General features: G+C 36.8%; 1 protein-coding gene across 4 annotated transcripts in view; it reads left to right on the forward strand.

The window, feature by feature from the left end:
* Positions 1-6,492: 6,492 nt before the first annotated feature.
* LOC131036723 (uncharacterized) overlaps positions 6,493-17,943 on the forward strand; it is a 48,159-nt gene continuing 36,708 nt past the window's right edge. Inside the window, exons 1-11 of one of the 4 annotated variants that reach the window (XM_059212033.1) lie at positions 6,493-6,918; positions 7,271-7,641; positions 7,916-8,134; positions 8,369-8,431; positions 8,705-8,923; positions 9,158-9,229; positions 9,502-9,720; positions 9,935-10,009; positions 10,282-10,497; positions 10,767-11,630; positions 14,418-16,871. In XM_059212033.1, coding sequence (XP_059068016.1) covers positions 7,584-7,641; positions 7,916-8,134; positions 8,369-8,431; positions 8,705-8,923; positions 9,158-9,229; positions 9,502-9,720; positions 9,935-10,009; positions 10,282-10,497; positions 10,767-11,630; positions 14,418-16,871 — 4,459 coding nt within the window. In that variant the 5' untranslated portion in view covers positions 6,493-6,918; positions 7,271-7,583. Of the gene's footprint in view, positions 6,919-7,008; positions 7,642-7,915; positions 8,135-8,368; positions 8,432-8,704; positions 8,924-9,157; positions 9,230-9,501; positions 9,721-9,934; positions 10,010-10,281; positions 10,498-10,766; positions 11,631-14,417; positions 16,872-17,943 lie in introns of those variants that run through there. The other 3 variants (XM_059212034.1, XM_059212032.1, XM_059212035.1) reach the window with 3 other exon arrangements.

Here is a 17,943-nt window from a genome sequence, read left to right on the forward strand (position 1 = left end):
ATCGGGTTGCTTGGAAGCATGCTCTGCTGGCACACCGGGTTAACTCATTTCGATAAACATCCTTAAAGCACTATCAGAATAGCTTCAACTATCGGGACGCCATCTTGTAGCTATTCCATGTTCACAACTTATCTTGATGATCATTTGATGCCTTTGATCCCTTTCATCGGCATGAGTAACTCTGATAAGAAACCCAGCTTACGATTTCTCTTATTGCGATAAGCTATCCCGAAGTCGCATTGCTTGCCTGTTGTCGGAATAGTTTTAACTATCGGGTTAACATTTTGTCTCTATTCTTCCTTCAAAACTTATCCCGATGATCATGTGATGTCTTTTGGTTTCTTTTGTCGGCATGCATTATTTTGACAAGAAAACTCACCTTTGATTTCTGCTATCGCCATAGGCTATCCCGAGAACAGTCTCCATGATGACACACCTTATCGACAAAGTTACTCCAAACTGAAAAAATTCTAGCCAAACGATCACTCATCAGATTAACCATAACCATTGGCATAGGGAAATCATGTTGAATTGACGGTGCAAGCTATTCCGAAACATACTGTCAACCTCTCTTTGTTGGTATAGGTTACTCCAATGAGAATCTCCCCTTTGATTATCTTTATCACCATGAGCTATATCGAACCACATTCTCCATGTTGACAAGCTTCATCAACATAGCTATCCCGAACTGAAGACTTCAATCCAAATGACCATTCATTAGAGTAGTCATAACTATCGACATAACCAGAACATGCTAAATCAACATAACAAGTTATTCTGAAGACATACTTCTATCTTCTCAATATCGCCATAGGAATTCCAAAATGCATATTCCATGGTGACATACTTCATCGACGTAGGCTACTCCGAATTGAAGAACTTCATGCTAAACAACCACTCATCAAAATAGTCATAACTATCGACATAGAGAAAACATGTTAGATCAATAGAATGAGATAAACCGATGATATACTATTGAGTCATCCTTTATTAGCATAGACATTCCAAAGAACAAACTCCGTGGTGATAGGGTACATCAACATAGGTATTCTGAACTCATAACTACGCAATGACAACCTTCATCAACATCACTATTCCGAACACACACCTCCATAGTGACAAACTATCAGAATAGTTAACACTATCGGATTAGCCTTTGGATGTTAAACCGTTTGTATAAACTTGTTCCAATGACTCAACATTGAACCTGCATCTGTATAGCTACTCTAAAAATGCTCATCCACAGTCCTTTAACAAGCTGACATATGTTATACCAATGACCTTACCTAGGTGTATTCTCTTTGTTCTCCTTTGTCAAAATAGTTGTCCCAATCTCATATGTGATCGGATGGTGTCCGCATCAACATAGAGTATCCCGAACTGCATATCTGCAGTCCTTCAACATATCGCCATATGTTATTCTAACAGACTCACCACAGGCTCTTCTCAACATTTTCTTATGTTGGAATAACTTACAATATTGGTATAGTGGAAATTCGCTATTCCGCTTTCAATAGTTACTTTGTTGCACTTGCACGGTCTCCTTGTCGGCAAAGCTATTCCAAAATACCGATATCGAAGTAGATAACTCTATCGGTATTACTCAAAAGTATTACTCCGCCTTTGTCGGCTATCTCAATGTGTGGCATTGCTTTGAAATTTGGTATTGCTATCCCGATCCAACAAACCACCTACTTTGCATGACTCGATATCGGCCAGACTTATGTCGATAACATTTTCCTCCATGCGACTCGATATCGATATAGTTATTCCGATAGGATCACTTCACTTGTACACCACTTAATTGGTAGAGTTATCCCGATATAACTATTTCACCTGCACAACATTTGATCGGTAGAGTTATCCCAATCTGATCACTTAAGCAACATAACACTTGATCGGTATAACATGGTAGAGTCTTGCCGATATACAAGATTTTTTGTTTGCACAACTCTAGCTTTAGGATATCCAACATAGACACATCATATGGCATTGTGGGAGTCTACAACAATTCATCACTCTGATCCATCAACCTGATCACTGTGATCTCTGCAAGTCTCTCCAACTTATGACATCAATCATCCTGATCACAACAACTCTTCCGCAACTACATTAGATCTGCACACACACACACACACACACACACACACACATGTTGACATCAATGACAACTTAAATGCCAACACCAATTCCCTTTGGTATCATGAATTCAAACAAACCCAAATCATGTAAGTATTCATGACCCCTAAAATCAACTATGGATGCCATAAATCTAAATAAGGTCTAGCTGTCAAACTCAACATCCCTACCTAGGCTTAGGTTGGTTTCGATTGTGTGAGTGAGATCTTGAAGAAAGCTTCTAATTTTATGGGAAAGTGAAGACCATTTTAAAATTGCTTCTATAATTTTGCTATCAATATTGTTCATATTGCTATCTTTTTCTAAACATTCTTTTTCCAAACTTGAGCCTGATTCAAGAGCCTTTGCAAAATCATCATATGTTTGAAAATGTCGGTCCAAATAGTCTAGAGTAAAGGATGACAACTTGCTTAGATCTAGAGAGACTTCCCTTGTGAAAAATTCTTTTATCAAATCATACTTAAGTTACTTTGTCCATTCAGGTGTTGGGTGACATTTTTGGACTGTGTACTCTAAAAACTAGAACAATGGAAGGTTTGTAGGGTTATAGGGCCTACAATTTTTAAAAAATCCACCATTGTTGGCAGCTATAACATTAGCTCTAGAAACCTTGACCACTCCCTGAATTTCCATCTACCCTTGTTTAACACACAGATTCAAAATGTGAAAACATAGACAGGGTACGCGAGCTGTTGTGCACAATGCCACATTAAACTGTAAGCTTTTGCCAGTTGTAACTACATTCCAACAAATTCCTTCGCATGGAAACTAAAATATTGTAGATATATGATTTTCGTAGTCCATAATGTTATAATGCATGACTTTTGGTAATAACTGCATAAGTTTATTTCCTTAATATTTTAGATCAATCCACATGATCCATCATCAGTAAAGATTGTTAGTAGACCAGGCTGGACAACAAGGAGAGAGAGAGAGAGGGTACAAGAACCAAGGAGGCAAGAGAGGATGGGATAAGGAGATAATAAAAAAAGAAAAGAATAGTGACTAGAAAAAGCTAAAAAAGAGAATAATGAACTAATGAAAATAAAGAGAAAGAAATTCAAGTGAAAATATATAAAACATAAAGAAATCAAAATAAAATAGATATTATGAGGAGCAACAAAAATATAATTAAATAACAAGTAAAATTATATAATAGGACAACACAAAAATAAAAAATAATAAAAATAAAAGGTAAGAAAACAATACATAAAAAGAAAAGAAATTTATGTATATGTATTTAAAATATAATATAATGTTATAATTATATAATTTGAAATACCAAATGGTTATGTTTATATAATATATTGTTATAATTATACAATATAATAAACAATAAATATATGATATAATGAAATAAAATGAAATAATACAAAATAAAAAGAATAAAGATAACCATACAAATAAAAAATTATAAATAAAGATTTTTTTTTTGTTCGATAATATGTTTTTTATTTATTCGAAATAGAAAAAGATACATCCATGGAAATTCTAAACTTCCAGACAAAAAGCAAAATCACCCCAAAACCACCCAACTCCAACCTGGTTAAACAATAAAGACCAAAAAAATACCCCAAAAAATCTTTGTACCCATCAACCGAATGCATACTCAAAAATTCGCATTCGCGGTTTCAATTTTCAAATGGGAATATTCAAATCCCATGAAGCTACCCTATTACTTCAAGTACATAATTAAAAAGTATGTAGGCCAAATAAAACCAGACCATAAACAATTTTGCTTTCAATTAAAAAAAGAGAGAGTAAATTCATGCACCCTGAGAGCTCCCTTCATCTGCATTTCCAGTCAGCTCGCTCATCCTCTTCCTCTTGCGCGGTCTTAACACTCTACCTTCCACTCTTTCCGCTTCCACCTTGGCTTGTCGAATCACTTCATCAAGCTCTGTAATCTGCACAAAAATCTTCAATGCTTTCCAATCTTGTTTGGCTTCTATCGTACGATGTGCCCTGCCACAATCTTCTAGCCATCGAATAAAGGACAATGGTTTCCTAAAGCATTCATGAGGCGCCACTGCAAATCCCTCACATCAATACCTACCCCCAAAATTACCCATTCTAGGATTGAGTCCATGCCATCTAAATAGTCACTGTTTGCTATTGTCTCCATCACCCTTTTCACCACCTCCATTGGTTCACCAACATCCATCCCCCACGCCATAATTAACGAATACACATCCATGTTTGTTGGATACCTGTGCCTCAGATTACGAAAAACCTTCCCCAGGATTAATTGCACACACTTAACCAGTTGTTCATCCTAAAAAAGAAACATCCCCCGAAGCCTTCTTTTTGTAACATCTCCAACGAATGGGCACAAATGCTTCTTAGTCTTCAACATAAAATTTGCCTCCATGATCCATCTGTAAGCACATACCGTCTCCCCGCACCTTGCCAACTCAATAGCTTCTTCAGGAAGAAAAGTTGCCAATACATCAGGCAGTGATAACAAATAAATGAGCATAATAACTATAATTGCCTCCTGCATTAAGTGCATTGTCCACCACATACCACTGCCCTTTTCTCGCCCCCCTGCTCCGAACAAAGTAATTAATGAATTTAATCAGAGTTGCACTCTCTCTAACGACCTTCAACTCAATCCCCCTGATCACTCAACTAAATCCTCCATGGCCAACAAACTAACTTCACATCTTAATTCGCCTACTTTTTCAAAAGATTTTTCCCACTAAGTTGGCCATTGTACATCTTCGTCATCTCCACCCCACCATCTTGTGACAAAACTATCCAACTCATAGGCCACGTTGGGCAAAAGGTCCGCCACCCCATTTCCTAATCTACAAATATGAGATATCTGGAAATCCTGGAAAAATCGAAGCCTTGAACAAATAATCAGAATGAATTTGTTTATTCTCCAACTTGGTGAAGCCCCTTTCACAATTGCTTCCACCACAACTTTTGAGTCCCCCTCTAAGTGTATCCTCGAGACTTTCATATTACTTGCCAATTCCACTAGAAGCAAAGCAGCCTGCGCGTCAGCCTCATTATTCATGCCATCTTGCAACCTCTGCACCCCTTTGAACAACACTTTACCTTCCTCATCACGAGCCACACACCCTGCACCTGAAATACCCGAATTTCCCCTCGAAGCTCCATCAAAATCGATCTTGATCCACCCTTGCTCCGGTTCGGTCCACACCTCATTAGAAACCTTTCCACCCCTAGAAGAAGGATTAACCCTAAAGAACCCATGAACGAGTCATTATAAATAAAAAAAATATACTAATAAAATAAACTACAAAAAAAATATATAAAGAAAAAGATTACCATAAAAAATAAATAAAAGTTTAAGCAAAAAAAAAATACAGACAAAATAAAATAAAACAATGAAATATACTAAAAGATAAAAAGAGAAAAAATGATTATAAAAGTAAAAAACATAAAATTACTAAAAAAAGAAAAGGTATAATCCAAAAATAGTAAACCAACAATAATATTAGGAAATGGTTATTGAAAATTTCAAATTACTCCGAATTTTTTACATCAACTTACTATTTTTTTTTTGTTTTTTTTTGAAAGAGCACAAATTCTCTACCACTAGGCCAACTCAGGTTGTACTTTACATCAGCTTACTATTGATACAATTTATTGTAATTATTAATATATAAACACATAAAAATTGATATTTTATGTTTCAAACAATAGTTTTTATGTTTCATACATGCTTAACTATTGATTCTGAGATTTTTATTGAAATTTTTATAGAAAAAGTAAAAAAATCTTAACAAAATTAAGACTGACCAATCATGAAAAATTAGAACCGCGCCGACTATAAAATAAGCTGTAGATACAATTTTCAAAATAGAATTAGTTGTATTTTGCTAAGGCCAAAACTTGAGTCTCTTATTTGCCTATAATAAAAAAGTCAATTTAAACTATAAACTCTCTCTCTAAATAAAAAGATTAATGAGACCTCATTAAAAAACAAGTTCAAAATAGTAAAACAACCACTCTTTAAGAAAGTCGTCAAACTCTACCCCACATGAGCACTCCATTAAGCTCCCAACAGTTGAATTAATTAGTTGTAATTAGTTGCTTGTTTCATTGCGTTGCGCATGCAACGCATGTGAGATCATGTGGTCAGGAATGTTTAAATTTTGATTTTAAAATTCATCCCTAGACGAAAAGTCCATACAAACTTTCACACAGTGACAATGTATATACCTCTAGTATGCGTTCGGAATGCAAATGTGAAGCAGCCAGGCGGTAAGCATAAATGCTTACAAGTACAGGGACCCCCACGCCTGACTGACAGACATGACTCTGCTCACAACGGAAGGAGAAGGTACCTAGAGTCAATTGGGACCTACTCAATGTCATCTCACTATCACTGCACTTATTTTTTCTGCATATACTGCAGGTGGGTCCAAATGTTTTCCAGTTCAAAGCTGTCATTCAGACAAACCCAACTACTGGGTCAATTCCGGGGATACTCTCTTGCGGAGATATATACAATGTATATATATCTATATGTATTTTAATGGATAGGACATGTCCAACCTGTCCGCGCATGTTACATGTCCTAGATACTAGTATATCACCGGCCGCTTAGATAGCAAATATAAGTAAAAGGTCATTTTCCTGCAGCCTGGGGAGTGACGTTCATGTTGTGGACCAGGCAAGGAAAAACATCACAATTGTTGGGAAAGAACAGTATTCAGACTTGCTTTTAGAAAGATGGTTTTGGTATCTGGGGACCCAATGATTGCATCCATGGCCGAATCAGTTTGCCTATCAGATTATTAGGTACTTTCTATTAACTAATTATCTTTGTTTGTCAATTGTCTTGGCCTTTATTGTGGCAAAGAACTTGTGGGTTTATTGTTTACAAGAATTCCATTACATTTACTACTGAATCACAGTGATAAAAAGACAGTTCTATTTTATGATTAGTTTCTCATCCTTTTCTATTAATTGCGTTAGGTTTACGTTTCTAAATTGAGGTTCAAAAATTTAAATCTCGTTTAGTGTTATTACCAATTGAATTAGGTTCTGTTGTCATAGAGATTTGGGCAAGTGGCTCATGGAATTATAGGGGAAAATGTAGAATGGAAGGTTTTGGCTTACTTCACTACTGTTGTTTGAATTGTTGATCTAGTATGGCAGGAGATAAACTGAACCAAGCAAGAGAGATGGAGAATTGATGTCCAAGAGAGCCTAGTCTATATGAAAAAACTCATTAAGCGAGGGGTGAACATTTTGGGTTCTGAAGACCTCATGATAGGCATTGTTGTTGCTCTTCCACTGAGATACCAGTCCTTAACAGGCTCTGGCTTTGCTAGAGTGTGACCGAGTGAGGGTTGAGCATTTTGGCTTCTGAAGATCTCCTCGTTAACAGTGTTGGTGCTCTACCACCGAGGTACCAGTCATCCACAAGTTCTAGTGTTGTTTGAACCTCCAACAATATCGAGATGGAAGGAAAACACATTGCCAATCATCCTCATCAGCACGAGCAGCAGCAGCCGAAAGGTTTTTCAATTCTATTTCCTTTATTCGCTTTCCCTGTTCCCCAACTCCCTTTCTTTGTTGCAACTCTTTTGAACTTCTTACATGGATTAGTGGTAGTTCTCGCAATGTCAGTTCTACAATCGTGTTTTGGATATCTTCCACTTTATGGTTGTGATTGTAGCTAACATTATTGTCTCGCTGTAAAGAGGTAGTTGATGCAATTGCAATTTCTTAATTTCAACTCAAGAAGAATGTTATGGTAAGGTTTGAATTTTTTATTCACAATAATTTTCAGGGATGGAAACTAGTCATAACAATGATCCTCATGATAAATGGGTTTGCCGGTGGTGTGGATGGACATACCCTAACGCGCATCCGAGTGCAAAGCATAGGAGGAACCACAAGAAGCATTGTGGCAAGATAGAGGGTTTCAAGGTGATTGATACAGCAAAAAAGGAACTAAAAGGTGGTTCCTCAGATGATGATTTATCAGAAGATGAACATATGTCAACAGGTTGGGAGTTCTTCCAGTCTCTAATCATGAATTGTTATTGTTTATGTATTATGCATGCATGTTGATGGGGATCAAATTATTATAAAATACAAATTTGTTAGTCTTTTTTATTTGAAAGCATCAGCTTTGAGCTACCTTAGGTAAATGTTCCTTGGTTCGCAATGCCTTTCACTTCTTAATTGATGACTACCTAGTTGTCTGACCGTTGAGTAATTTGGATCTTCGAATGTGAAGTGAACAACAAGATGGAAGGAGAACATAACACCGATCATCAACACGAGCAGCAGCAGCCGAAAGGTTTTCCATTCTATTTCCTTTATTCGCTTTCCCTGTTCCCCAACTCCCTTTCTTTGTTGCAACTCTTTTGAACTTCTTACATGGATTAGTGGTAGTTCTCGCAATGTCAGTTCTACAATTGTGTTTTGGATATCTTCCACTTTATGGTTGTGATTGTAGCTAACATTATTGTCTTGCTGTAAAGAGGTACTTGATGCAATTGCAATTTCTTAATTTCAACTCAAGAAGAATGTTGTGGGAAGGTTTGAATTTTTTATTCACAATAATTTTCAGGGATGGAAACTAGTCATAACAATGATCCTCATGATAAATGGGTTTGCCGGCGGTGTGGATGGACATACCCTAATGCGCATCCGAGTGCAAAGCATAGGAGGAACCACAAGAAGCTTTGTGGCAAGATAGAGGGTTTCAAGGTGATTGACACAGCAAACAAGGAACTAAAAGGTGGTTCCTCAGATGATGATTTATCAGAAGATGAACATATGTCAACAGGTTGGGAGTTCTTCCAGTCTCTAATCATGAATTGTTATTGTTTATGTATTATGCATGCATGTTGATGGGGATCAAATTATTATAAAATACAAATTTGTTAGTCTTTTTTATTTGAAAGCATCAGCTTTGAGCTACCTTAGGTGAATGTTCCTTGGTTCGCAATGCCTTTCACTTCTTAATTGATGACTACCTAGTTGTCTGACCGTTGAGTAATTTGGATCTTCGAATGTGAAGTGAACAACAAGATGGAAGGAGAACATTACACCGATCTTCAACACCAGCACGAGCACCTGGTGCAACCAGCAGGTTTGACATTTCTCGTGTTTTTACTTCTGCCCACTCTCCCCCATCTCCTTTCCCCTGTTTCAGCTTCTTTTTTGATTCCTCACATGGATTAAGATTGCTGCAATGTGAGTATGTATAGGAGTCCTTTGAATCGGTACGATAGTTATGGCTGGGATTATATCTGGCCTTAGCTTTTTTGCTCTATTGTGTGTTTGATGCACATCTCCAATCTTAATTTGAACCCAAGAGTAAGTTTTTGGAGGGTCTTAACTTTTAATCACTATTTTTCCCAGGAATCAAAACCCATCATACAAAAGATGATCAACATGAATATATTTGCCACCAGTGTGGATGGAAATACCCAAATCCGTATCCAGGTCCTAAGCATAGGAGGAATCACAGAAAGCATTGTGGCAAGATAGAGGGCTTCAAGTTGATCACTTCAGAAGACAGAGAAACACAAGGTGGTTCATCAGATGAAGTATCATCAGATGATGAACATAAGTCAATAGGTCAGGAGTTCTTCCAGTGTTTAATCTTGGATTATTTCTGTGAATGGTTCAGGCATTCACATTAAGGGAGATCAAACCACTAAAGAAAAATATCTTAAGTTAGTTTTAAAACATCAATCTCAAATTGCTTTCAATCAATGTTTTCTTGGTTCCCTAATGCATGTCTATTCCAAAAGTCTTTTTGAGAGATGGTTGAACATTTGAGATTTTGTAGAGCACGTTGAGATGGAAGGAAAACACATCAGTAGTCATCATCTTGAGCGTGAGCAGAAGCAGCATGTGCCAGCAGGTTTGTAATTCTTCTTTTTGTACTTGTCTTCCTTTGCCCCTACCATCTTCCTATGTTTTAGCTTCCTGAGATTCCTTACGTGGAGTAGGGCTGGTTCCTGCAATGAATTTTCTATATCTATGGTTTGAATTGCAACAACGTTATGGCCAGAGTGATAACTAACCCTAAGGTCTTGCTGTAATTTGGCACTTTGTGTGATATTTATCTTTTTTATTTGAACCTAAAATAGACATTTTGTGAGGGTTTTAATAGATCGTCACTATTATTTTCAGGGATTGAAACTCATCAAACAAAAGATCCCGGTGATGTATGCACTTGCCACCGGTGTGGGTGGAGATACCCTAATGCACATCCAAGTGCCAAGCATAGGAGGAACCACAAGAAGCATTGTGGGAAGATAGAGGGCTTCGAGCTGATTAGTTCAGGAGACAGAGATACACATGGGGGCTCTTCAGAGGAGTTGTCAGACGATCAGCACAAGTCAATAGGTTAGGATTTCTTCTGGCCTCATTCTTGAATTAATTCTATTGATGTTTTAGTCTTCTTTGTTAAAATTAAATTAATTACCAGGAAAGGTAAATTTATTAGTGAAATGCTAATCTTAAATTTTTTTGAAAGCATCAGTTTCAAAATGGCTTCATTCAACACTTTGTTGGTTTGGAATGCCATTCACCTTCCACAGTGTGTGTATATTGCATATACAGTTTTTAAGGTCTGATCATAACAAGTTCTGAGGTTAAATTGATTTGTTCTGCAGATCATGAGAATCTTGATTCTCAGAAAGACAATAGTACTATCCCTCAAACACGTGCATCTGCGCCAAAACCAGACAACAATTCTAGCAATCTGGAGGTAAGTTCAAGTGAAGCCAATGTTGGAAAAGCTGGCCAGAAAATGGACGCTTCTGATAATGCAACATTACATTCATCTCAGATCATTGGTCCAGATGCAAAAGTGAGCAATTTAAGCTCATTGCATGAAAGTGCAAAGGAAGTTTCAGAGGCAGCTACTGGCACAATTACAGGGCTTGGATTGCATGGACAGATTGTATCTGGGACAACTGAACTGCCAAAGAATTCTACAGGACATGATATATTGAGCTTCAAACATGAGTCGACCTCAATTTTCAAGGAGGTACTAAATAGAGACAACAACCAAGATGCCAGTGGACCTGTTGAGCATCAAGAGTTCACAGTTAAAGGCCATCATGACTATGCTGATTTGAAAATTCCAAACAGCAAAATAGATGGTAGAGTTTTGCCTCTGCTAGGAGAGTCAATTCCATCTGTTGTTCAACCCCATCCAGGCTCTGATGATATAGGTGGTTGTGATTTGCAAATCATTAATGAACCAGTGAAAGATGACCCTAGAGTTTCCAAAAAGCAGCCGCATATTCCTAAGGATGTTAAAATATCATTTGCAAAAGTACAGGATCCAGGTAAAATTGAACTTGGCAAGTCAGCTACTACAACACAAGCTCCAATACATCATAGCAAGGGAATCGGTTCAAGGAAAGTTGGAATTGCATCAATTCTCTCCTTTAAGGAAGCAAATTCTGATGACTTGAATGACAATTCTTCTTCAGTTGAGGAATCTCGAGCGTCTGCTGGAAAAATAATCTGTAAGTATTTTCAGGAATCATAGTAATAATCACATTAAAATATTTAGTTATTTTGCCCCCTTCAATTTATCTTTCGTTGGATATATAATATTATTCCGATCCATTATAGTATGGAATGCAACTTTACAAAAATCTGAACTTCTGTGTAGAGCTTGACTGTGTCAGAACACAATTATCTTGCTATTTGAATCCATTAACTTTCAATATATACCGTTTTACTGACAAAATAAGTCTTAGCTAATGATTTCAAATCTGCGTATAAGTTTAATTTGGTTTTTCATGGAAAAGATGGTTGAGAATCATGTCATGATTGGTTCAGTATAGCTGGAAGAGTATTCTATAATACCATCCTCTTCAAATTGATTTAATCAGAGTGTTATAGAACCTGGATCACTAAACCAATAGTACAATGATCATCCAATGAAATTAACAATATCCCATTTTTGAGCACTGGTAAAGGTGTTAGGATATGTGGTTATTTTATTGAGTCCTGAAGTATCATAATTTATATGGTGCTATGTAGTGTTTAATATTATTGATGTTTGTAGCTAGTGAGTCATACTAGAGTGAGTTTTGCCATAGATAAAGTGTGAGAATATGAAAATTCATCTATTGAGTATGAAGTGATGAGTAGTATAACACTAGAAAGTTATACTTCAAGTTGCATAAATCCCTGACAAAAGGCATTAACTGTGTTGATGAAGGAAGACAAGGTGTACTTTGTAGCTAGTAAGACATAGTATTTGTATAACAGCGAGTTTTGCCATAGACAAGTGCGTGAATATGGAAATTCATTTATGGATTATTAAGTGAAAAGTAGTATAACATTAGAAAAGTCAAAGTCAAGTTGCATAAATCCCTGACAAAGGCATTAATTGTGTTGATGGAGGAATATATGTTCACCATGTTGCATTGAGAATTGAAGTTCACTGCTTTTGATTTATGATACATAAAGTATGGGCTTGGGCCCCCTGCGTTTGTATCAAAAATGGAACTGCCATTAATTACCAGACCAGAGATCCTATAGTTTTAAACCAAGAGTCCCATATCTACTTTTTTGTGCTCAGATCCAACAAAATAGAAAATAGAGTACTAAGCTATAAACATAACCTCTCAGAAAAACCAGCAAGGAGCAGCTAATAGACATTACTCCAGCTTGATGACCACCACAGGAGGCTCCCCAGAAGCACTAGCACCTCCATCTTCCGGCAACACTATCCAGCTCCTTAGTTGCCCTTTTGGCCTGTTCCGGTCTGTTTCTTTCTATATGCAGGGAAAGATGCATGCGAATGGGCAAGTTCAATCCAAGGCCAGCAATCTTCCCTATCTTGAACCAGGAAACTTTGCACTTGCTCAGACATCCCAAAATGAATCTGAAACCAACTTTGCAGCTCTCTGAAGAGGGACACTAGACCTCTGAACTCATTTCCTGCTTCTGTCATTGGCTCACCTTGGAAAGTCTGTTACCTCCAGGGCCTTATAAAGGCCACTTCTATAATTGGCATTCACATAAAAAACTTAAAGCCTTTAACCACTTCCTTTTCTTGGAGGAAGTCCAAGAGGTTGGAGACAAGCATTGACGAAACCTCCATGTTTACCCAATTCCTGGTGTTCACTTCCTGGAAGTCAATCCCAGTGATATCTTTGATTGCCATCTCAACAGAGCTAGAGGGCAACACAAAAATCCTGTGTATGTGCTGATTTGGAACTGGTCCCCTGAATGCCATTTCCCTTTTCTCTGCATACAGGTGAAATTTTGGATCCACTGTATGTTGCAGAATAAGTGGAAGAAGAATTTAAGTTTATTGTTGTTGCTGTTGATGGCCTGTCTTTTATCTGCTTGTTGCTACTATATAGTGCATTTTATCTTGTTAGCAGATCCATAAATCCTTGCCTCTTTCTTTGAATTCATTCCATGAAGTGCTCCAGTTTTATGATTGATTTTTGCTGAAGAATTCATTTGATCAGTGGGTTTACTTTGAGAACACATTTTTCTATCTCAATAATGATATTTGATGTGATAAGCTACGAAATGTGCTTGATATTTAATGATGTATGAATACATATTTACTATATTTTATTTGGTGTGTGTGGAAATAACAGTTTTTTTGTTGATGCAGTGGATACTGATTAGCATTGAAGGAATCAATATTATCAAAGAACATAAATAAAAAGGAGACATGGCTTTGTACCTTACAATCTGCTGTTTGCTGTGTTCATGTTTGGATTTCAGCCTTGGTTGTTTGTTAGCCATATACTTTTTACTTGCACAGCTGTAGGAACCAGGAAGATGGAGACAATGGAAAGTGCTTGATAGAGGATGATGTATGGGGTTGAGAAACAAATGGGTTAATGACAGTTTTGATGTACTTTGTTGAATCATTAGAGCAAATACTGCATATGATATCTGCACTTTGTAAGCCTTACTCTTGTTCATTCTTAAGTGTATCAAGGATAGTTGAGGTAATTGAGTGCAACTTACTAGATATTAGTTGGGGAGGTCAAGATGTTTCAAGTGTAGTTAACTAGTGCAAATGATTACAGAGTACTGGCCGGTGTCCTTAATGAAAATGTAAATTGATAATTATTAATTATTATGCTTCTAAACCGGGTTGGAACTTTATGTTTCAAATTTTATTGTGATTATTCAATAGAAAGAGTTTTTATTTAAACTACATAATTATACATTCTCATCTTCTAAGTTGAAGTTACTGTAGCAAAGTAAAAGAAAATTCTTTACATCATCCTTATTTCCCAAATTTGCTTATTCATCTAGTATATTTGCAGATAAGCTGGCTCAGATCAATCATCAAGTTTCTGACGGCAAAACACAAGATGTTTCCATTTCTGAAATGAAAGAACAAGAGATGCAAAATGATATGAAGATTACTTCCGATTGCAGTAAAGGCTTGAGTTCAATTCTCTTTTCAGGAGCTCACAGCCAGAAAGAAAACCCTCAATCATGTACACTGGAACCACAAATAGAGAAGTTGCTTCAATCTTCAGCTATCACAATTGACTCATCTGTAACTAATCTTGATCTTGAAGGGACAGGAGGTGTGGCCCATCATCCAGAAGCAAATAGCACCGTGGCAGAAGGTATCTCTAAACCTGAAGTTTATACTGAATCCAAAAATGCTTCTCCTATCAATGGGGATTCTGGGAGTTGCAGAGAAAGGGAAAAGCCTCAAACTTTTTATAATATAAATTCAGATAAGATGTTGTCCCTCGAAACAAATGACACCTTAATAGCAAGTGGCTTGGTTAAACAGGATACACTAAAGGAAACAGAAGTCCCCTGTTCTAAAGACATTGATAAAACGTCAGGTCAGAAGAATGATTTGCAGGCTTCAAGCAAGGTAGTTATTGCTGTTCAAGATATGAGCTTTGTAGATGGATGCTTAACAGAATCTTCAGAAGCAGCTAAAAAGCAAGAAGTTGAACACAGTGCTTGCGTAGTCTCGAATTTGATTGACCATGATAAGAATGATTTTGATCGAGACTATAAAAAGGAAGATTCTACAAAACAAAAGAGCATACTTTCAGATATGGATGTATTCAAACATGAAGTTGAAAGCAGTGCCTGCATATTCTCGAGTATAGACCATGATAAGAATGTTTTTGATCCTGACTGTAAAAAAGAAGATTCTAGAGAACAAAAGAGCACACTTTCAGATATGGACGTATTCAAACATGATGATGCTAATGAAATTGCACAGGAAAAGTTGAATAAAACACCTGCCGGTGAAGTAGTAGTTGATGAGAAACGTGCAGCACCAGAATTTCATCTGTCAGAAAGTGTGGATTACTCTCAAGAAGAAAACACTGTAGAACAAAATATCTTAGTAAAACTTGAAGATCATGTTGAGTCTATGGACATTTCTCCTCTCATCTGTGGGGATACCGACAAGTTTAGAGATGAAGAGAAGCCTGAAAGTTTTCATCATAAATTTTCTGATGGTATGTTACACCTTGAAGAAGACAAAGAGAAAGTAATAGAAGATGCCTTGTTTAAACAGAAGCCAGTAAAGGAAACCTGCTCTAAAGCTGTTGAGACAACCTCATGTGAGAAGCAAGATGGACAGGATTCAAGTATGGTTTTTCCTGATCCAGGAATCAGTTGTACAGATAACCCTCCAACAGAAAATTCAAATGCAGGGGAAAGGGAAGAAGTCAAATACCGTGCCTTAAGCTCAAGTACAATTGAATGTGGGATGACTGATTGCAGTCCAGATTGCAAAGTACAGAATTCTACTCAAGGTGATATCACATTGTCAGAGAGGGGCATGCATGATGATACTAAAGTAATTGCAGTGGAAACACTGCCTAAAATAAACATAAATGAAGCCATTAGTGAAAACTCTGCATTAGAATCTCATCAGCCGAAGGACATGGTCGATACTGATGAAGAAAAAAGCACTGTAGAACAAACTATATCTGTCAAACATGGAGATTATATTGAATCTAAACACATGTCTCCTAGCAATGATCTTTCTGACAGTCATAGAGATGAAAGCTCTTCAAATTCCAATATTGGAAATACTGAAGATATTTTACAGCCTGAAGCAGATAAAAGTATGATAACAGGATCTGATTTATCTAAGCATGCATTTTTAGATGAAGCAAAGGTACCTTACTCTAAAGGCGTTGAAAGAGACATAGATCAGAAGCTAGATTTACAAACTTCAAGTGAACTCGTTATTCCTGATCACAGAATGAGTTTAGCAGGCAGCTGTCTGGTAGAAGACACAAAATCAGGGCAAATGCTGTCAGCAGAATGCAGTGGCTTTACAAAAATGAGTATAATTGAAAGTGACTTGAGAGATGGTGATCCAGGTTGCAAGAGCAAAAGTTCAATACAAGGAAATACTGTACTGCCAGATGTGGACATGGATGGAGACATAGATAGCAATATAAGGCCACAGGAAAAATTTCCTAAATCATCTGCCAATGATGTTGATCAAGAATCTGCAGCCTTAGAATCTGTTCAGTCAAAAACAAGAGATACTGATTCAAGATTGCAAGGTGATGATCATATAGATTTAAAGGCTGAAATCCGAAGGGAAGGAGCAGACTGTGAAGGCAATGAAAAGGGACCAGAGCAATCTGTAATAGAACAAATTGAGCAACTTCAAGCAGACAGAGTTTTTGTTGATAAATCTTGTTCTCCAACAAAGGCATCTTCGCATTTAAATGGCAGCATAGATAATCTGGAGAATTCATCTAGAGAGTCCATAGATGGTAATATCTTGTCACTTTTTATATTTTATCTAGTGAAAATCGACCGAGTTTAACATGTTCCATTTTCTCTTAAGCACTCTACAAGTTTTTTAATTTAAAATATAAAATTATGTCTACATTTTACTTATTACAATTTTATAGGGAGGTGACTTTTAGTTGATTATGTATAGAAGACATGGAATTAACCATGTTAGTTTATTTTTTTTCTAATCTTCATTAGGTCAAATGTCTATGATGAAATGGGTACTTTCAGAGCTTGTATTTGCATAGCTGCTGGAGAGTGTGGACCCAGCATAAAAATAGATGCTCCTGATACATGCATGCATCCGATGCTCATTCTCAGGCTAGACTTGTATTTATAGGGCCATATCCATATGTTTATTTTGATTTCTATATCATTCTTTAATTCATGCATATGGGCATTAAATTGTTTATGCAACCACACCCAAGTTGTGGTGACCCACACGGGTTCTGTACACAGTGCAGTGTTGCACCTGTGCAAACTTGAAGAAAAAATGTGTTGTACTTCTGTACACTATGCACTCCTCCATGAACCCAAGCAAACTTGAGGAAGAAACCTTACTTATGGTACAAGCCAGTGAGCAATTGCATGAAAAAGCTATGGGAATAATAGTTGCACACCCGGTGGTACTTTAGAAAAATTCTATACTACCCCAAGTTTCTGGGATGGGGACAGTAGGAGACAGCAGGATGCGTTTCTGGTGTGGGGATTTCTTTCGGCCATTTTCTAGGGGATGGTTATTAAAAAATTAAGGAAAATTTTAAAATATAAGGAAATTCAAATATTGATATGACGATATTGATAAAGTATTTATTATAGACATTATAAACCTTTGTAAGCATGTGTAATTGAATAGGAATTATGATGTTCTCTCTATATATATACATACTTGACTCGTGCATATTCAAGTGAGGAAATTATTACTAAAGTTTTCTTGAAGCCTTCAAGACTGCATGTTTTGTTGTCAAGTTCATTAACAAAGAGGAACACTTAAGTATAACTGGTTATGTTTTAATTTGACCTTAGATGGGATACTAAATGATGGATTGT

This window comes from Cryptomeria japonica, chromosome 10, assembly GCF_030272615.1.
Source record: "Cryptomeria japonica chromosome 10, Sugi_1.0, whole genome shotgun sequence".
NCBI classification, from domain to species: domain Eukaryota; kingdom Viridiplantae; phylum Streptophyta; class Pinopsida; order Cupressales; family Cupressaceae; genus Cryptomeria; species Cryptomeria japonica.